We start from the raw sequence: 22,123 nt of genomic DNA on the forward strand, positions 1-22,123 counted from the left end.
CAAGACGAACACACACCTGAGAGACTGAGCTAAGCAAGGGTGTAGCGATGGCTATCTTGGATGATTGAGGTAATATTTTCGAATATTATTTCAATTAGCTGGGGTAGTCCATCGCTCCTTTTTTCGTTTCACAGTCCCACAACTAAATGCCAAACAAGTAGTATCTCGTCTAAAATAAGTAAAGGAACGGATAGGCACCGTAAAAAGAAGAAGAAAGTTGTGCTGTTTGGAACATCAGATCCATTATTGTGTAGATAAATAAATAACTTATTTATTGTTTTTGCGATAATTTAATGACAGTCAATGTGATCATCAAAGTACTCTTGACGGTATCTTTCTTTTAATTTTTTTAAAATATAAGCGCGTTATCATATGAATTAATGTAATTTTATAATTTAGAAGTAGGATCAAGACAATTTATTAAATTAAATTGAAAATTGCAACATTTCGTAACAATGATACTCCCGATAAAGCTATAATTACGTAAATTCAAAGTTTATTAACATAAGCTATGCAGGAGATGTAAACATTAGTTGACAGCAATGTCGTCATGAGCAACATACGGCGTTTTTGCTAAGCACGGCAGCATAGAGATGGGCTAGTTCGTTCAGTTTTTGAATATTTTTGGATAACAGTTACTTGTATAATGTATCCCGAAATAACCAAAGTACGTGCCTCCTAGCGGCGGGATACGGGCAACAATACATTGGCTTATAGGGCAGTCCTTACAGTAGGGATCCTGGCCTATACAGAAAAATGCAGGCGGGTGTGGGGTAATACTGCACTTTGGTTGCATTGGTGGTGTATTGGCTAAACGTGCAGGGCAGGGTATGGTGCTGATAGAAAAGGCATTCAGGCATCAAATATCCAAAAATCTTTTCAGGCCATAATAATGAAAAGACCTTCTCCAAACGCAATAAAAACTTATACTGAAATGATGGCATCTCCTGAGGTAAAATGTTCCGGAAGTAAAATGAGCCTCCGTTCGGATCTCCGGGTGAGGACTATCTCAGGGGGAACACCATTACAGGTTAGAAAAATTAGGATAGGGTCTTGGAATCTTGGTAGTCTTACAGGTAAGAGTCTGGAGTTAGTGGATGCGCTCAAACGAAGAAGAGTTCAAATTGCTTGTATTCAAGAAACTAGGTGGAAAGGACAAAGGGCGAAAGAACTAGGTGAAGGATACAAATTGTGGTATGTAGGGAGTAGTAACACTAGAAATGGAGTTGGTATAATTGCTGATAGTGAAATGAAAGATAACGTAGTAGAAGTTGTAAGAACGAGTGATAGAATGATGTCAGTGAAATTTGTAATTGATAAAGAGGTATTGAATGTTGTGTGTGTGTATGCTCCCCAAACAGGTCTGGGTGAGAATGAAAGAAGAGCTTTCTATGATCAATTAGGAGACGTACTGAGTGATATTCCAGCAGAGGAGAAAGTTATAATAGGAGGTGATTTCAATGCACATGTGGGCCAAACCAAGACAGGATATGAAACAATACATGGGGGATTAGGCTTTGGAACTAGAAATGAAGCTGGAGATGACATGCTTGAATTAGCAACAGCATTGGATATGGCGATTGTTAACACATTCTTTAAAAAGAGAGAAACTCAACTTATTACCTACAAAAGTGGACAACATCAATCCCAAATAGACTACTTCATGATAAGGAAAGAAGACATACGTGAATGTAAGGACTGCAAGGTAATAGTGAGTGAGACAGTAAGCCAACAACATAAGCTGCTTCTTCTGGACATCGAAGTAAAAAGCGAAACTAAACAAAAATATCGGAGAGGACCACAAAAAATCAAGTGGTGGCTGCTGAAAGATGAGAAAGAAGGTCTATTCAGGAGAAGAATAGTAGAAAAAATATGTTGGAACATGAAAGGAAGCCCTAATACAATTTGGAGAAAAATGGCCAGTAGTATTAGAGAGACTGCTATTGAAATACTTGGGAAAACGTCAGGAAAAAAGTTTGAGGATAAAGAGACTTGGTGGTGGTCAAACGAAGTACAAGGAAAAATAAAAGAGAAGAGAATATTATATAAAAAGTGGCAAGAAACCAGATCCGACATAGATCTTCAAAACTATATGGTGGCGAAAAAGGAAGCGAAAGTAGCAGTAGCAAAAGCCAAAGCAGAAGCGTATTCAAACCTATACGATCAACTTGATACCAGGGAAGGCGAAACGAAGATATATAAAATAGCCAAACAGAGAGCAAAGAAAGCAAAAGATTTTAATCAGATTAGATGTATCCGAGATGAAAATAATAAAATACTAGTTCACGAAAGGGAAGTCAAAAAGAGATGGAGAAAGTACTTTGACAGCTTATTAAATGAAGAATTTGACAGACAGCCTGTAGAGTCAACGGAGACAGTAACAGCAATGGTCACCAAAATAACCAACGAGGAAGTGGCTCAAGCGCTTCAAAAAATAAAGAAAGGAAAAGCGGTAGGACCAGATGATATTCCTGGGGAAGTATGGAGAGCATTGGGAGAGACAGGAACAAGGTGGCTAGCAGGTCTATTTAATAGAATTATGGAAGTCGGACAAATGCCAGACGAATGGAGAAGCAGTATACTGGTACCTGTTTACAAAAACAAGGGAGATATACAACAATGTACAAACTACAGGGCTATAAAACTGCTTAGCCACACCATGAAAATATGGGAAAGAGTAATTGACAGACGGATACGTGAAGAGACCGAAATATCCGAGAATCAATTTGGCTTTATGCAGGGTAGATCAACAACAGATGCAATTTTCATTATAAGGCAATTGATGGAAAAATACAGGAGTAAAGAAACAAACGCTCATATGGTATTCATTGATCTTGAGAAAGCATATGATAGAGTTCCTCGAGAGATTCTGTGGTGGGCACTCAATAAGAAAGGAGTCCCTGGTGAATATGTAAAGATTGTGAGGGATATGTATGAGGGAGTAACGACTAGTGTTAGGACAGGTGTGGGAGAGACTGATAAATTTCATGTGAAAGTAGGATTGCACCAAGGTTCTGTGCTTAGTCCGTATTTATTCTCATTAGTTGTGGACCAGATAACAACGAAACTACAGGGTAACATTCCATGGTGCTTAATGTATGCTGATGATGTCGTGTTAGTAGGAAATAGTGAAAGAGACCTAGAACAAAAACTGGAACAGTGGAGACAAGCTCTGGAGGAAAAAGGTTTAAAACTTAGTAGGACAAAAACAGAGTATTTGGAATGTTCATTTAAAGATGGAGCTACTACAAATAAAATGGTATCTTTGGATGGTGAAATGATTGTGAAAAGCAATAGTTTTAAGTACCTAGGATCGGTATTACAGAGTAATGGAGAAATAGATGGAGATGCATGCAGTAGAATTAGGACTGGATGGATGAAGTGGAAAGAAGCGAGTGGTGTGTTGTGTGACAGAAAAATTCCAATGAAGCTGAAGGGAAAATTCTATAAAACAGCCATAAGACCGGCTATGATGTACGGAACTGAATGTTGGGCAGTGAAAAAGAAAGAGGAACAACGAATGCATGTGGCGGAAATGAGAATGCTTAGATGGATGAGTGGAGTGACAAAGAAGGATAAAATTAGAAATGAGTATATTAGGGGAAGTCTAGGTGTGGCACCAATTGATGCCAAAATGAGAGAGCATAGGTTAAGATGGTTTGGTCATGTTCAACGTCGAGACGTTAATCACCCAATACGAAGAATAGCTGAAGTGCAGATTCCTGGAAGGAGTAGGAGAGGAAGACCAAAGAAGACCTGGGGGGAGGCGATAAGGCAGGACATGTTGGTAAAGGGGATTAACATTGATATGACCCAAGACAGAATTGTGTGGAGAAATGCAATTAGGGAAGCCGACCCCGCATAGGGATAAGGCAAAGAGAATGATGATGATGAACAGTTACTTGTATAATCGCGTATTATTCATTAATTTATTCAATAGGATTATTGTTTCACTGTCTATGTATTCAGTGATTACAACAATTGATATACTATACAATAAAAACTAATAATCGAGAAGAGAGAAAATGTGATAAAGTGATTCTAATAATATACTGTTAGTAGGTAACGAGTAAATATATTTTGAACATCTTTAACAACTAAAATCGTTGTTTACATGCCCTGCGTCGCTTATTGAAGTTTAGTATAGATAAAAATTATTATACCTTTATACAAAACCAATCAGCTGAAGCCTTATAGGATGGTGTTTTTTCGGCGGAATTCGAATCCTTCGGTATGCTATATTGCATAATAGCACGGTATTGGTCTTGGAGCATCAAAACACCCTGAAAATGACACGAAAAATTACAAAAGGTCCTTAGGGAACGGTTAACCCCCTCTTACGAAACGAATTCTTTAAATTGGTTCAGAATTAATCACAATGGCCACATTACAACTACAATTATTTGAATAATAACTAGTAACGAACATAATTCTAGGCAAAATTTAGTAACACAAAGTCAGTAGTCACCTAATTTTGTAAGTTCTAAGTACTTTTAATTGCAATTTTGTATGTTATTAATTAGTATTTTGTGGGTATAATGCATATCCTAACTTGAAGCGATTGAGCTCATTTAGACTAAGAAACTCCAAAAAACTTATAAAATGATTTTTTGGAGTATATTATGTGCTAAGTTAAATGAAAATTAGAAAGGTAAAGTTAAAGTAAAGAGAGGCCTACGCCTCTCCGATGATGACTCCAATAAGAGTCGAAAATCGTCGATTCAGACTGCTGGACTGCGCTCCCTGTTCTAAGTGAAAAATAAGATTGTTTTGCCTTCGCATTGCAACTGAATAAAAATGGTATTCATTTTTATTTTAAATGAAAATTATTATTAAGGCCAAAAATAACTGCTGGTGTACTATTCTCTTCTTCTATCGTTCCAAATGTATTACTGTATAATTATCTGGTTTCATCTCTTGTCATTTTGACTCATCATCCAGCCTGCTGCGTCTTAAGTTGAACATAGGTCTCCCCTAATTTCTTCCAGTTTTGTTCGTCTTGAGATTCCTGCGGCCAACTCCCAGCGATTATTTTGAAGTCGTTTGTCAATCGTGTAGGTAACATTTACTTCTGTCTGCTTTTGGTCTCCACACTAATTTTTTGATCCACCCTCTGTCCTTATTTCCTCAGTGCTAATCCTGTGTCTGAGAGTCAGTTCAAGTAACGGCGTTTCCATTCTTCTTTGGACCACTCTGAGTTTTCTTGCTATGGCCTGAGTTAACGAAAGTGTTTCGTGTAAATCATGACTTGAAGCACACACTGGTCGAACATTTTCTTTTTCAAATAATTTCGTATGTTGTCTTGAATATGCCTGAGATCAGGTGAACGAGAAGAGTAAAAAAATAGGTGTGGCGGGAAATTACGCGAACTCAATAATGTTCTTGAAGCAGTTGTTAAAATGATCTCGTGCCTTCCCAGCTTTCCTTGGTTCACATGTTGTCACGATGACTTCTTGAAATTCTTCCCAAAACTGACTCACAAACACTCGCAAACTAAGTCAATTTGAATGTGCAGTCCCATATGAATAAAAGATATTCACTAAAAAAATTTGTCTTGCACTGTAAGTACCATTTCCAATCTTTTTAGTTTATTTGAATAAATAATGTGTAAATATATCTATCACATAATCTGTTGTAACGTGTCTCGTCACTTGACGCCATATCTCACAAGCTTTCTGATCTCGGTATTCTTTGTTTTGGCGCATCCCATACTATCCGTCCGTTACATTTACCAATGATGACATTTAGAGCCCGCGCAGACTGCAGACTTTTTAGTCGGCTTCTTAATCAGTACAGAGAGGTATGCAGATGCGCACATTACACCGATTCACCGATGCATATCTCTCTGTACTGATTAAGAAGCCGACTAAACTATCGGCCAACTAAAAAGTCTGCAGTCTGCGGCAAAGAACAAGCAAAAACTTAGCGACTCTGGTCACTTCATAACGTTGAAAATACTAATAGAAATAGCTAGTGAATATCGCTACAATATAATTTTTAGCGTCAGTCATCTTCAAGAAATAATTCGATTGGATAAAATACTGAACAGTAAGAGCCCGCGCAGACTGCAGACTTTTTAGTCGGCTTCTTAATCAGTACAGAGAGGTATGCATCGGTGAATCGGTGTAATGTGCGCATCTGCATACCTCTCTGTACTGATTAAGAAGCCGACTAAAAAGTCTGCAGTCTGCGCGGGCTCTAAAGAATAGTTTACTAAAACAATTATCTGTAGACATATATATCTTTATTCCGGTTTTTTTGTCGTACTCGCCCTTCGGTAGGGATCTATGGAGTGGTTACACCGAAACGCAAGCCTTCATCTCTTGCCGTTCGGCATAGGTCGATCCGACAACAGTGTTTTCTAGTGTAAGTAGCAAATTCGTTTAGTGTTTTAAACTAGTACGTTAGACTTTTTGTTTTTCTGGACAGGGCCTGAACCATCGACCATTAGATCATTTCACAGTGAAGTGAATGCGATTCGGCCGCCCGGCCCGCTTGGCTATCTGGCCGTCTATAGATACCGATATTTCAGATGAAAGTGCAACTAGAATTATGGTATATTAAGGAACAGAATTAGTTAAATAGATACAAGAAGTTCTTCTTATGCAATCCACTAATAGATGTTCGCGATCACGTTTGACCATTTTTCTCTATCCCTTGCAGTATTTATTAGGTCTCCTATGTTTCTTAGCCCTGTTCATTGTTTGACATTACGGAGCCATGACATTTTCTTCCTGCCCACTCCTCTTCTTCCTTCGATCTTTCCTTCAATTAAGGTTTGCAGAAACTGGTATCTTTCGTTTCTAATTAGGTGCACCAGATATGCCGGTTTTTTCTGTTTAATTGTGCATAGCTGTTGTCGTTCTGTACCAATTCTTCTCAGGATTTCTTCATTCGTTATTCGTGCGGGGTCCAGACTTTAAGGATTCGTCGATAAATCCACATCTCAAATGCCTCTAGCTTATTCATTGTGTTTATTTTTAAAGTCCATCCTTCCATGCCATATAGGAGCACCGATCATATATAGCATTTCGTGAATCTTAGTCTTAGGTTCAGGTCAAAGTCAGAGTTCGTAAAGACGTTTCTGAATTTCATGAATGCACTTCTGGCCCTTTCTATCCGACTTAATTTCCATATCCGATATCTAGTCTTCACATAGCCAGGTTCCCAGTTACATAAATTTTCTTACGCGCTCTACATCTTGATTGTTATAATAATATGCCAGTCTTGCATTTTGATGTTAACATAATTGACGGCTGATTATAAAGAATTTCGTCTTTTTTATGTTGATGCTAAGTCCCATGTTCTCGCTATGTTCTCCAATTTTATAAAGAATATTTTGGGAGGTCTTCTATATTGTCTGCTATTAAGACCGAGTCATTCGCATATCGTATATTATTGACCCAGGTACCATTTACTTTGATACCGCTTTCGCATTCCTCAAGAGCTTCCTGGAAGATACTTTCTGAATATAAATTGAACAGTAGTGGGGAGAGAATGCATCCCTGTCTTACACCTCTCGAGAATTGTTTGAGCTTGCGTTGTTTCATTATCCACCTTGACGACAGCTGTTTGATTCCAGAAAAAGTTAGACATAAACAATAGCTCCAAAACCCTTCAATGAATCGGTGGAGGATCTCTTCAAGAAACTAAACGGGAGGTCCCAGTATGAAAATAACTATCCTCAAAATAAGAACGTTGTAATCGAAATGGCAATAAACAATTTTTTAGTTTGTATATTCCAGTTTTCTATCCTCTTTACCCCTTACGGTAGGAATAAATAAACTGATCGTATCTCTCCTATCTCTCCATGCTATTCATCATCGGACAAATCGATGCAATCGTGAATTTCTAATTCAAAGCCAGATATCTTCTTCATGTGCCGTGCTCGATTATCGAACGTTGGCTATCAAATTAGCTATAGCAATTTTGTTAACGGCAGCTCGGAAAAAGGATGCAGAGGATCTGTTATACCATTCTCTTAGGTTTTTAAGCCATGACGTTCTTCTTCGAGCTGGCCCTCTTCTTCCGTCTACCTTGCCTTGTATTATTAAATGGAGTATATTATAAAGCCAGATATACACTTTGAATTTTATACCAATACGTTTAAAAAATTTCTCTCGTTGACGTGTCAAGTACTGATTAGATTGACACGTCCCTCTGAGAGACGCGAGATCTTGTCTTGTGGAAGAGCTCTTCATGATCCGTCGTGATCGCTCATTCTGTGGTGAAGCAAAGGGCAGCTCAGTGCAGGTTATCACGCGACACCCAGATTGTATTACCCTTCTCTCGGCATAAAGAAAAGGTACCACTTTAGTCCGTACTTTCAAATATGAAGAGGAGCTACTGAAAAGTAGTCAGCGAAACTTCGATTAAACTAATCAAGGTCAAAAGATGCCCAAGAGAGCGAGCATGAAGGTACCGCAACCAAAAATTTTAAGTAGTTGAAAAAATTTTAAGGCCTTGTTGTAAATGAGGCTCGACAGCTGGCGCTGAAACCTAACCAAAAGCCACAAACATAACTGTAAGGTATACACAAAATCATTTAGAACGCTTAGTGGAACGGTCTTCGAGGTCAAACGACTCCTTTGGAATCTACAATCTGCTCACATCAAAGTGCCTGTTGAGCTATCTAGCTGGCAACTTAATGTTGCCAAATGTTGATAAAATACATTTATCATAATAAAACATTCCAAATTTCGCAATTTATAAGTTTTTAGAGTTTTCTCTGTTTTTTTAAGTCTGGATCAAAGTATTTAAACCAAGTAACAACAGAACTTGATATATGAGTACCAGCTTTAAAAAACACTTCATTTTATCTATTTGTAATATTTATAAAGGCCTGACTATTTTCTATTATATTCATACTTTAATGTAAAAGAGTATCTGACTTTCCATTTGACTACTGTTAAAGTACTGTATGAATTACAGTCAAATTTTGTACATGTAGTGTAATTGAATTACTAGAGGTTAATAAAAACACTTTAGGTCTATGGTTCTTCCAAAGAAATTATGTTCACAAACTAACATCTTAAAACAAAAGTGCAAATTCTCGAGTTGACAATGTTTTTAGACCGCTGTTAAAGTTGGTATATTGGTTTATTTTAACAGCTTCACGTTAACCTAAACTGATTAAATTTTATTTGATCAAAACTAATTGGCAATAAAAAAAGAAAACAATGAATAATAATTATTCATGCAACATCGTTGGGTATATTATAATAAATAAATGAGTAGATATATATTATATTTGTATGTGATTAAGCAACAATTGACTGTACCTATTAAAAATTACATTTTATATTATTTGTCTTTGACGTTTCGTCTTCATAGCAGGAAATCGTTTCAAAAAAAAAGTTAATTAAAATAAGGAGGTTATTCTACCTGTTGTATTAGTTGGCGCTTTGACCAAATTTGTCAGGTGATTCACCTATCCTCCATCTTGCAGGCAGATAGCCATATTTTGAGTATTTTCATCTTGGAGTCAATATCAAATTCTTATTTGTTGTATTTATGCATTTTGTATTATGTATGAATATTATGATGCATCTCTGATCCTCGGTTTACTGTAAAGAGACCGAAATCATTAGACCGAAAGCAGTAGACCGAACTCATTAGACCGAAAAGCACTTTACCGAAACCTCACTAGACCGAACAGCAGAAGACCGAAAAGAAGTTCTTTTTTACTTGTCGCAGTAAAAGAGATAAGACTAATGTAATTACAACTAAATGTTATTTGGATGGTTATTATAAACAGTTAAAATGGTGTTAACGTCACTCTACCCTTAATTTATTTTTACCTTCACTAATGTGTTTAACGGATAAAAATTATTTCATATCAGACTGTACAGAGCAACAATTTACACAGTCTATATATAAATTAATACAAAAAAAATACAATAAACAAAAAGACAGATATACAAAATCTTAGCATAATTTACTGCAAACTTTTTAAATTTATTTACCATTTCGGTCTAATGCTGTTCGATCTAGTGAGGTTTCGGTAAAGTGCTTTTCGGTCTACTGCTTTCGGTCTAATTGCCGTGTACCCTGTGATTGTATATCACAGTATATATATATATATATATATATATATATATATATATATATATATATATATATATATATATATATATATGTACCGTGTATCCTCTATTAATGTGAGTATATTCTTATTGCTGACTTCTTTTAGTATTGCTGCTGATGGGATGCTACACTTTTTTTTCATTAATTCTCTATGCTCACTGTTCCACGAATGTTCGCATATTCCATATGGCCGCAAATTAGGGTTGCCAGCTGTTAAAAACGCAAAGTATTAGGAGCTATTCCAGGTCAAATCAACACACTTTGAATTAATTTTTTTCCTGACCTATTTAGATTTTGTTAAAATTTAGACTACTCATAGTGGATGATTAGGTGAAGAAAAATACAAAATTTGAAATTTTTATCTCAAGACGTTTCCGGAATATGGTTATGTAAAGTTTTCCAAAAAGGTCCAAAACACCGCGACAATACTTTATTGGAATCGTTGTAGAACCTGACCTGATTGAGCTAGAATGCTGGGAGAGGTGTCATTTTGCAGCATTTTTAAAGCTCTTTACAGTGATATATACAGCATGATTTTATGATAAACAAGTTTTTTCTCAAACAAACAAAATATATTTTGATTAAGTTTTTTTCCAAAAAGTACATAATTTAAAATTTTCATAATATTCCTACAAATACATAGTACTGTTGTTAATAACATATAAAAATTTTATCATGGGATGGTGATGGGTTCAACATAAAAAAATTAATTTTACACATACAGTATGGTGCAAATGAAAGGAATCAATTCGTAATGTCGCAAGCGGGCGACTTTAAGGAAAAATCCCAAAACAGGTCGATTTTTATTTTTAAATTGTAATTTTTTGGATATGTATCATAATAGTGACGTCATCCATCTGGGCGTGATGACGTAATCGATGATAATCGTGTTGATTTGACCTGGAATAGCTCTTAGAGATAAAGTGAAAGAAAGCTAGCGCGCAACGCCACTTATTGGACAAGATGGCTGCTTTAACAACTCGCATTTGCCATTAAACATTGTCAACCTGGAATATTATCATCTCGACTACCTATAATTTCTATAGTACTCTTCAATGATTTTCAGGATCTCTTGTTGTTCATAGATCGCATGTTCTTGTTGATTTTTTAACTTACGAATATTCCTCGTTCTTGTCTTCAACTTTCGTTTTACAACTTGTAGACTTTTGTTTGTTATATGGTATTAGTTAATCTTAAAGTACCCCGCACAAACCTTATGGAAATTAGGTCCCAGTGGATTTCGTTCATACTTTGGGAAAATACTCTTTGAAGCATCCTGATAAAAAGTTCTCATGGGCACAACTCAATCGTATGAAGGATTTTCAAGATACAGAGGCACAAACTCGGAAAATTATAAGATTTACTGGGTATTCCAATTCCCTGAGTTACTGGTTATCTGGCAACATGTAGAAGTTTGAAGCAAGGAAAAGTACTAGTAGTCTAGGATTTTTTCCTGGCTATCCAATGGCGACCTTTACTTTGACCTTGACCTTAAACGGACGTCATCTTCTAAAGTTTCGAGGGTTTTGGGCATTAAATTGATATAAACAGATTACTCATGGGTTTTTGGGATCGCTAAACACGAATATGCCATCAGAATTGACCTCCAGAGGACGTGGTGGCCAAAGCCAATGCAAGGGACGTCATATTCTAGAGTTTCGATGGTTTTCGGCATTTAATTGATGCTAATGAATTACTGGAGGGGTTTTGAGGTCGTTAAACACGAATATGCCACCAGAACCGACTATTGGAGCACCTGGTTTCCAAGGTCAATGAAAGGCGCTTAAGGAGTTTCGAGGGTCTTTGGTACTACATTAATGCAAACGGATTAGTTATAGGTTTTTGGGGTTGCTGAACACGAATACGTGATCAGCACAGACACAGGAGCACCTGGTTCCTAAGACAGGTTTCCTTCTGGAGTTTCGGAGAAATCAAATGGATTACTCTTAGGTGCTCATATATAACTAATCCGTTTGCATTAATGTAGTACCAAAGCCCCTTTCATTGACCTTGGAAACCAGGTGCTCCGGGAGTCGGTTCTGGTGGCATATTCGTGTTTAACGACCTCAAAAAACACTCCAGTAATTCATTTGCATCAATTAAATGCCGAAAATCATCGAAACTCTAGCTAGAAGATGACGTCCCTTGCAGTGGCCCTGGCCACCACGTCCTCCGAGGTCAATTCTGATGGCATATTCGTGTTTAGCGATCCCAAAAACCCATGAGTAATCTGTTTATATCAATTTAATGCCGAAAACCCTCGAAACTCTAGAAGATGACGTCCGTTGAAGGTCAAGGTCAAAGTAAAGGTCACCATTGGATAGTCAGGAAAAAATCCTAGACTGCTAGTATTTTTCCTTGATCCAAACTTCTACATATTGCCAGATACCCAGTAACTCAAGGAATTGGAATACCCAGTAAATCTTATAATTTTCCGAGTTTGTGCCTCTATATCTTGAAAATTCTTCATAATACGATTGAGTTGTGCCCATGAGAACTTTTTATCAGGATGCTTCTAAGAGTATTTTCCCAAAGTATGAACGAAATCCACTGGGACCTAATTTCCATAAGGTTTGTGCGGGGTACTTTCCTTATGTCTTTCCTAACGACTTTTGAAATGGTTATGTAAGTTCCTTAGCTCTGCTATGTTTCTTGTGTGCGTATCTTTTATTTCCCTTCTTTTTTGCATTGTTTCTGGTCTTCTGTGAGTTTTTCATTGTTTGCTTGGTTTGGCACTTTCTCTGTGCCTTCATTAGAGCGTCCATAAACGTTTTATTAAGCTGTTCAATACTCGTTTCATCTTACACATCTTTTTGTAGGTTATTCTCTATTTCCTAGTGGTATACCTTTATGTTAGTAATTGCAGTGAACGTCATATTTTTAGTCCTTGCTACCATATTTCTTTTTTCCTTCTTTACGTTTAAGACTAGCTTTGCTCTCTTCGATCTATGGTCACTTCTGAGTGAAAATTGATTTAATACAGTTACATCTTGAATAGCGTCTTTTTTGGTAGTAAGTATTAAGTCAATTTCGTTCTCGTTTAAGCCATTTGATGAATACTAAGTCCACTTTCTTTGGGAGCTTTTTTGTACATAAGTATTCATGTATATGATATATTATATAGCATGTGTTTCAAAAGAAAATCTATGAGGTTGACCCCTTTCGTTTCTATCGCTATATCCGTGATACTTTGAGTAGTTTGAGTGAACACTTTGTGTAGTTCCAACTATTCTTTGTGTGAGTTTTATTTACCATAAATCCGACGCAACCATTAGAAGACTCTTATCTATAATGCAATTCAGGGGTGGCCAAGCTCCTTGATAGTCCGAGCCATTTTTCAAAATTTGAAATGTTTCGAGAGCCGCAAATAAACAATTATCTAAAAAGTGTACAGAAGGTATTAAATTTTTCTCTCACTGTTTGGATTTCACGAATTTTAAAGTGAAATAAAATGGTTAACATCGTTGTTTCAAATATTCAAATAATTCTACAAGCGGCCTTTGCTAATTCAGGATACTTTGATTCATCATTTTTCCATCTTTTTCTGGGACTGCCTACTTATCTTCTATCGTCTTTCAAAAAACACCGTCTTTAACACTCTGCCTTCCTCTGATTTACCACATGAACTGCCCATCTTATCTTAGCGAATAATTAGCTATACAGTCTTAATTTAGATTGTCTTTTTAGCTGCTTAGATCTTAATAATGATGGCAGGGAGTATAATGTTCTATTCCACGCAACTATCTTTGCTGAGACCTCTTTGTAGATGAGCCCATCAGAATCAAAACCTGCTAAATCCTAACTTTTCGTTCGGCTTTGATGCCCCTTTGATTGAAAAATACCGGATACTTTTTGGAAAATTTACATTTTTAATGTTTTTTTAGCCTCCTGACAAAATTTCAACGCATGGATCTAGCAGGTTTTGATTCTATAGGCCTCAGATGTAGTTGTCACGTGCGATTATCGCCATATATTTAAACTCTTTTTTTACCAATTCCAAATTGTGGCAATTAATAGTTATGTTCTGCCTAACTTCTTGGTCTTTTTTGGATTTTTGGTTATTAGCATGTATTTCGTCTTCTCTTCATTTATTTGAAGGCCCAAACTACCTGTTTTCTCCTCGAGTTGTGAAAACAACTCTCTCACGTCTCTTGTGTAGATTGACTGACTGCACCTATATCATCAGCAAATGACAACAATAGTTTTAATCCTCGATTCGCAAATCCTCCTGTCAGCTCAGATGATATTTTACTTATTACATATTCTAAGGACAAATTGAACAGCAACAGTGATAAGGGGTCTCCTTGCCCAAGTCCTGATGTTACACTTAGTCTTTTATATTCGTTGTCAGTAATTTAAAACATTTTGAAAAACAAAAATTAAAAGTAAATCGGGTCCATTTATTGAGAGCCACAAATAATCCTTTAAAGAGCCACATGTGGCTCGCGTCGCGAGCCACAGTTTGGCCACCCCTGAATAGGTCTTCCGACGAAAGTACCATTTGTTCTTCACCTCTTCACCGTACTTCCGATAACCCACGTATATTCCATTTTACATGCTTCAGCTCAGTTTCAATTTCCTCAAGTTTTTCGTCCTCCATCAATGTTCCGGTATTACATGTTGCCATAAACCATAATCCTTGCAGTTGTCGTTTGTGTAGATGGCCTGGTCGACTCCTGAGTATTCTTAGCACCCTATATCCCTCTACCTCCGAGACTGCTCCATAGCCCGTTTTCAAAGAACTTCCGGGAGAGGGCCTTGCATTTTCTTCGTTTCTCATTTTACATGGATTCCTGGGGGAAAATTATGGGAATTTCTATTCATATAAATTCACACCACTGTTATATGTTAAAAGTGTGAACTCATAACAATTACAAGACTCTTTCAATATATCTGTTACGCAATAAAACTACCTGCATAATATTGGAGAAACAAAACAAATATAATGGAAGATATTTTATAAATCGAGATCGAACATGTAGATCCATCACTATTATCCTCAGAAGACAGGTATGTTTTGTGTATAACGATCTACGAATATGTAGATTTTTTCGTTTGTATGAAGAATAAGTTTCTATTGGATTTACATTAACTTAGATATTTAAATACAGAACCTTGTTTTTAAGCACAATAATTCAAATATTCGATTTTTTAAATTATGACTGATTACAATGTACAAAATTTGAAAGAAATTACATGTAAATTTAGAGTTTGTATTGAAATGAGAGAGTGGCCAAATAATAATAATAATATAGTTAATACTTATCGAATCGGAGGTTAAATCAATCAAATCAGTCTTCTTTTTTATTACGCTACCTGTTTTTTCTCCATCCATCGAACGGCCTCACCCAGTGTGGAAAACTCGACAAAGGCGAAACCGCGGGAAGCACCTAAACAGCACAATAGATACCAATGGTATTACCCGTCCTCATGAAGTAAAAAAATTGACAAAAAACGGCCTAAGAAAACGGTAAACTTTTAAAAATCTTAGTTGATTACCTGTGTCTTTCTTCCTGATGAGTCGGATGTCCTTTGGAAATAGATCACATCCTATTATGTCCTGTCTTATCTAAAAAGGTACAAATGTTTCAACAAAATAAAACAATTGAGTTATCACAGCATGGTCTTGGTACTATAATTTGAATATATTATAAAATAATGAATACAAATGATATTATACATGAAACAGTAATACAGTAGAACAGTGGTTCCCAACCTTTTATGTCTTGCGACCCACCTGATGTTTTTTCATATTCGCGACCCATCCCTCACCCATGATGATACGCCATTCTGTACTCTGTACGCCACTCATCTACTGCAAGAGCCACACCACGACCCATCTGAAATCTGTCCGCGACCCACTAGTGGGTCGCGACCCACCGGTTGGGAAACACTGCAGTAGAACCTTCATAATCCAACCCTCACAAAAATCGAAAAAAATTGTGTTTCCTTCCTTTCACACTTTAATACCTCCATCATGAGAAATCTTAACATCCATTCAGCAGTGAATCCCTGCAAGCCATTTTGGTATATATTTTCCCTCGGTGCCGCCCAAAATCTCGACGGCCAAAACACCGACACGCCAGAATCCCGACACGCCAGAATCCCGACAGGCCAAAATCCTGACATGCAACAATCCTCGCATAAGTAAAAATTCCGACTTTTGTTTAATATTTTTAATACAAAATATTTTTGTTTATTAACAAATAAAAAACAGATGGCCATAAACAAAAAACAAGAAATAAATGTAATTATATGTTAAAAAGAAACTTATCAAACCTGTCGGGATTTTGGGGTAGACCCATTTTTCCTCTATAAGTCCAAAAATCAACTTGCTGGTACATGTCTAGAGACAGAAGATGCAAAAACAGCAAAGAAAATATTACAATCGAAGCTAATGGGAAGACCAAAAAAGGAAGGCTCATAAGAAGATGGTTGGATGACATGGGCGACGACCTGAAAACCATGAATAGAAGACAATGGAGAAGAAGGGCACAAGAGAGATCTGAATGGAAGAATATAGCCAGAAAGGCAAAGACCCATCCAGGGTTATGATGCCAAAGAAAAAACAAGACGAAGTCAAAATTTAACTACAAGTACCATAAAAAAACTGTTATGTACACTGTGGTTTTACATCACAGTCAACAGAAGAAGGTGAAACCGGAGATATTTCTATTTCACCTTCACCTCATGCAGAATGGAATATATTGGTGTCTGAACATCCTTTGTGGACTTTCGTTATTAACGATGATAGAGTTATCTAATGATGAAATCATCGATTCAGTCGCTCAGAAAATCAATGATTTAGAAGACTTAGAATACTTTAATAATACTACATGTGCTCCATGTGTTTACACCAAAGAGACAAGAACTACATTAAATACTTTAACAGAATTTTATAGAGCTAACCAGCAACTCTGAATAATAAGAATTTTCAGCTCTTCATACCTTAGACTTTAGACTCTTGGACAATGGTGTAGAGACAGAGAACAACCAAATTATCTAAAGAGGAAAGAAATTACTGATGTTTTAATGCCATATTCTTTTATTTTAAGGGTGTTTTGAAATAATGATGATTTTTAATAAACAAAAAAAATGTAACCTCTATAACTTAAATTTTTAATTATTTTGCCTCTCTAAGTCAAAATTAGTAAGAATGAATCTCAACCGCTTTATGTCAAATCAACATTCGTCTACGTCAAATTCCTCAATGTGTCAAAAACTCTACACCTCGAATTTTTTGGCTTCTCCCTTTATGTTCGACTCATAGAGGTTCTACTGTATGTATATAAAACAGAACAATCAGAAAATTGTAATGTACATAACACAATAAGAATGTTTTTAATTTACAATAAATTTACACATTTAAATACACTACAAAACTATTATACTACACTATATTAACACTTTCAGCTCCGGGCCAATATCAGATATTTGTCTCATGTGCCACTTTTATAGTCATTGGAAAATTGTTGAAATTTAAACACAGTAGCCATGTTGGTGGCACCTGGTTGTTAAGAGTGTGAACACGGTAGCCATGTCCGCGGACTTGAAAGTGTTAACAACCCACCTATTGTGGTTTTTATGACAATACCGTGTCTAAGACAAAATAAATTTTAAAATCTAATATTTGTATATACGTACATCATACTCAGATATGTGTTGTGCTAGGCCCCTAATCATTATAGTGTTATTTGGTGGCTGGCTCTTGAATCCAATAATTTCAGATCCACTGGCTCCAATGGGCATGCAACCATAGCTTCTTTCACTGTTAAAATCATATTAGGTATTAAATACATAAAGTATAAAAAACTTAGAGCCATTCCGAAAAACCTATACCTAGTACTGTCCCTATCATCATCTCTACATCTATCTCTGTCTCTGTCCCTTTTCTGTTTCTTCTCCCATCGGGAACTACTACTTCTAGATCGCTGCCTTCTGTGATCTCTATCTCTATCTCTGGTTCGATGTCTTTCACGTCTGTCCCTATCACGATCTTGTTGATCAGGACTTCGTGAACGGGCCTTTCTATTTTCTCTCACATGGTCCTGAGCATAGTCACTATCACCACTGTCACTATCATATTCTGTAACAAAAGAACATTTTTTAATGTATTACGTCAAGTTTGTATATTTTAATTGATACATAAATATAGGGAGAGAGAAATGAGGCTATCAGAGCAAAGTGGCCTAAACCCAAAAATGAAGTTTTGAGATAAATGAAATCTTTGCATTCATATTTCCATTACCTCTATGGGATGGCGCTACAAATTATCTACCTCCATCTAGCCAAATATAGAGGTAGGTAATGTAGGCCCCTGTTAATCTGAAGATTTAATGTTGCTGCTTTTATTGACATATTAATCTAAACATGCCCAATTTGTGGCTTAGGCCTCAATTGCCCCCTCCTTGAGATCTCCGCTGACACTTTTTTTAAGAAAGAGATTACGGTTGAAAAAAAAGATAGTAAGTTTTGTGTATGTCCATGAACCTAGCAGAGCAAGGTTAGCAGAATGGAATCAGACCAAGTGCATAATTAGGTGCTAATTAAGTACCCCAATCGCGAATTTAGTGCTCCTTTTTTTTAAAAATTATGACGTGTTCTGCCAGGTACATATGAACTCAGCAGAGCACAACCATAAAAAATATCAAATCGAAAAGTGACCAAGCTTATAATTAAGTACTAATTAGGTGCTAATTTAGTACCCTAATCGCGAATTTAGTGCTCCTTTATTTTTTAAGTTATGACATGTTCTGCCAGGTACATATGAACTCAGCAGAGCACAACCATAAAAAATATCAAATCGAAAAGTGACCAAGCTTATAATTAAGCACTAATTAGGTGCTAATTTAGTACCCCAAACGTGAATTTAGTGCTCCTTTTTTTTTAAATTATGACGTGTTCTGCCAGGTACATATGAACTCAGCAGAGCACAACCATAAAAAACATCAAATCGAAAAGTGACCAAGCTTATAATTAAGTACTCGGAATTCAGAGTTTGATTTGAATCTAGTCAATGAACCTTGGATCGCTGCATTAATTATGATACCGTTGACGAGTTTCATATTTTTCACTTGTCATTTTAAGGATTTTACGATTTTGTACACGAAAAGTTAGGATAGATTTGCAATGAAATTGTCAACTCTAAACATTTTTTTTTTCAACCGTAGAATATGTGATAAGGGGCTGTCCATAAATTATGTAAAACTTTTTCATGTATGCATCTCCGTCTTTCTAATGATGGATCAGATTGACGTCTCTTTTCAATCATCTTACGTAATTTATGGACAGCCCCTAATGAATAAGAAAGGGAGCTTTAAATTATAGAGAAAAGTACTAAATAAACACTCAATTAGCATCTGACTATGAGATAAGTCACGTCAATTTGATATTTTCTAACTGCTGTGCTTTGCTGAGTCATAATCTAAAAAAAAGGAGCACTAAAATCGCAAATGGGGTACTAATTAACACCTAACTATTAGCTAGGCAATGTTTCATTCCGACGTTTTCTTATGGTACTTTTATGGTACTGAGCTCACATGAAGCTTGGCAGAACATATGACGGTGTAAAAGTAAGAAAAAAAGAAGCACCTTTTGGGGTACTAAATTAGCACCTAATTAGTACTTAATTATAAGCTTAGTCACTTTTCGATTTGATGTTTTTTATGGTTGTGCTCTGCTAAGTTCATATCTACCTGGCAGAACATGTCATTACTTAAAAAATAAAGGAGCACTAAATTCGCGATTGGGGTACTACATAAGCACCTAATTAGCACTCAAATATGAGATAGGCCAGCAACTGTATTGATGATTTTTTCAACGGCTTGACTTTGTACTGACCTCGCATAAACTTGAATGCAGTACGCGCCAAAATTTGGAAAAAAACTGAGCATGAAATTCGTTATTAGGGCACTTAATTAGCACCTTAATTTAAGATAGGTATGTTTGGACTTTTTTGATTTTTTGAGGTAGTACTCTAATGACTTCATATGTACCCGACAGAACATGGCTTAAAGGAAAGAAAAAATGGAGCATTTAATTCGCGATTGGGGTACTAAATTAGCACCTAATTAGTACTTAATTATAAGCTTGGTCATTTTTCGATTTAACGTTTATTAAAGTTGTACTCTGCTGAGTACATATGTACTTGGCAGAACGCGTCATAGTTTAAAAAAAAGAAGCACTAAATTCGCGATTGGGGTACTAAATTAGCACCTAATTAGTGCTAAATTATAAGCTTGGTCACTTTTCGATTTGATGTTTTTTATGGTTGTGCTCTGCTGAGTTCATATGTACCTGGCAGAACATGTCATAACTTAAAAAATAAAGGAGCACTAAATTCGCGACTGGGGTACTACATAAGCACCTAATTAGCACTCAAATGTGAGATAGGCCAGCAACTGTATTGATGATTTTTTCAACGGCTTGACTTTGTACTGACCTCGCATGAACTTGAATGCAGCATGCGTCAAAATTTGGAAAAAAAACTGAGCATGAAATTCGTTATTAGGGCACTTAATTAGCACCTAATTAGCACCTAAATTTAAGATAGGTATGTTTAGATTTTTTTGATTTTTTAAGGTAGTACTCTAATGACTTCATATGTACCTGGCAGAACATGTCATAACTTAAAAAATAAAGGAGCACTAAATTCGCGATTGGGGTACTAAATTAGCACCTAATTAGTACTTAATTATAAGCTTGGTCACTTTTCGATTTGATGTTTTTTATGGTTGTGCTCTGCTGAGTTCATATGTACCTGGCAGAACACGTCATAATTTAAAAAAAAAGGAGCATTAAATTCGCGATTGGGGTACTTAATTAGCACCTAATTATGCACTTGGTCTGATTCCATTCTGCTAACCTTGCTCTGCTAGGTTCATGGACATGTTTTGTGTCCTGTTGATAACTGAATAACTGAAATGTACTTAAATATGGTAGAATGCCTTGGAATCGAAAATTCTTAAAAGTTTTTGGAACATAACAAATGAAAAATTTCCCCAATATATCTGTTTATTACCATCTATTCAATTCAATGCCAGAGACCTGATAAAAATAATAATTGCCGCTGCTATGTTATGGTAATTTGTTTTTCTAGAAAGGTTTGTATTGTTGATTGCAATAAAGTAAGCTGGTGGTCGCCAATAGACGCTATAGGCTGCGTACAGCATCACTCCGTAGGAAAACTATTCATTTTTGTTACTTTTAATAAACTTTGAAGGACATTAACTACCTTCTTTTCTAAAATTGTAATTCTAAAACAAAGAGCCCTAATAAGAGCCACTTTTAGAAGGATGTCCAAAGTATCATGTAACAGAGACTTAAAATTGGCATTAAAGATCCACAGTTTCTCGGGCTTACTGTGTGGTATCGAGTCTTGAACTGTGAATAAAATCGATCTAAATCGCCTTGAGGCTCATGAGATATGGTGCTATAGAAGAATTTTAAGAGTTTCTTGGTAGGAGAAGAACAGAATCACGTAGAAAGCTTGAGAAGGTCGAGGCCCTCTAAGGGCTGTAGCACCCAGTAGCGTGCTGGCTATATAAATGAATCGGTGCAATCACCGAGAGGCCGCGGCCTCTTGAGGCCGTTCAAATAGGTTTTTTTCACAAAAAATTTTAGACGTAACAAAAAATATTTTTTTAATTTCAAAAACATTTCGTTTTATGATGATATTATAAGCAATCTACATCCTAGAAATTTTGATACAATAAAAAATAGTATGCCTTTAACAGCATTTAAATCATTTACCTACTGAAAAATTAAAAAATAATTATCCTGCCATATTATCCGCTACTACAATTAGAGAACTCGTGGATTTTCTGATAAATGGATTGTATTAAAAAATAGGATTTTGCAAAATACTGAAATTATAGAAGATCGAGTTAATGATGAATGTGTTCAGTCTACAAAAAATATGAAGGATGATATTATTAATCTAAGTGATAAAGAACATGAAGTAACAAATGACAATGTTGTTGATATAGTAAAAACTTTACCTCTGTGTAGAAAATGCATAATCAACTTAATGCCTCGC

At 36.1% G+C, this 22,123-nt stretch overlaps 1 protein-coding gene across 2 annotated transcripts in view; it reads right to left on the reverse strand.

Moving 5' to 3' along the window:
- The window catches only part of LOC126883293 (RNA-binding protein 5-B), a 61,395-nt gene that overhangs the window by 34,505 nt on the left and 4,767 nt on the right, over positions 1-22,123 (reverse strand). For both annotated transcript variants that reach the window (XM_050648648.1, XM_050648646.1), the window contains exons 2-6: positions 17,926-18,172; positions 17,731-17,854; positions 15,586-15,655; positions 15,403-15,476; positions 4,164-4,283 (exon numbers count right to left, since the gene is read on the reverse strand). In XM_050648648.1, the coding sequence (XP_050504605.1) occupies positions 4,164-4,283; positions 15,403-15,476; positions 15,586-15,655; positions 17,731-17,835 (369 nt within the window). In that variant the 5' untranslated portion in view covers positions 17,836-17,854; positions 17,926-18,172. The remainder of the gene's footprint in view (positions 1-4,163; positions 4,284-15,402; positions 15,477-15,585; positions 15,656-17,730; positions 17,855-17,925; positions 18,173-22,123) is intronic.

Source organism: Diabrotica virgifera, chromosome 4, assembly GCF_917563875.1.
Source record: "Diabrotica virgifera virgifera chromosome 4, PGI_DIABVI_V3a".
Lineage (NCBI taxonomy): Eukaryota > Metazoa > Arthropoda > Insecta > Coleoptera > Chrysomelidae > Diabrotica > Diabrotica virgifera.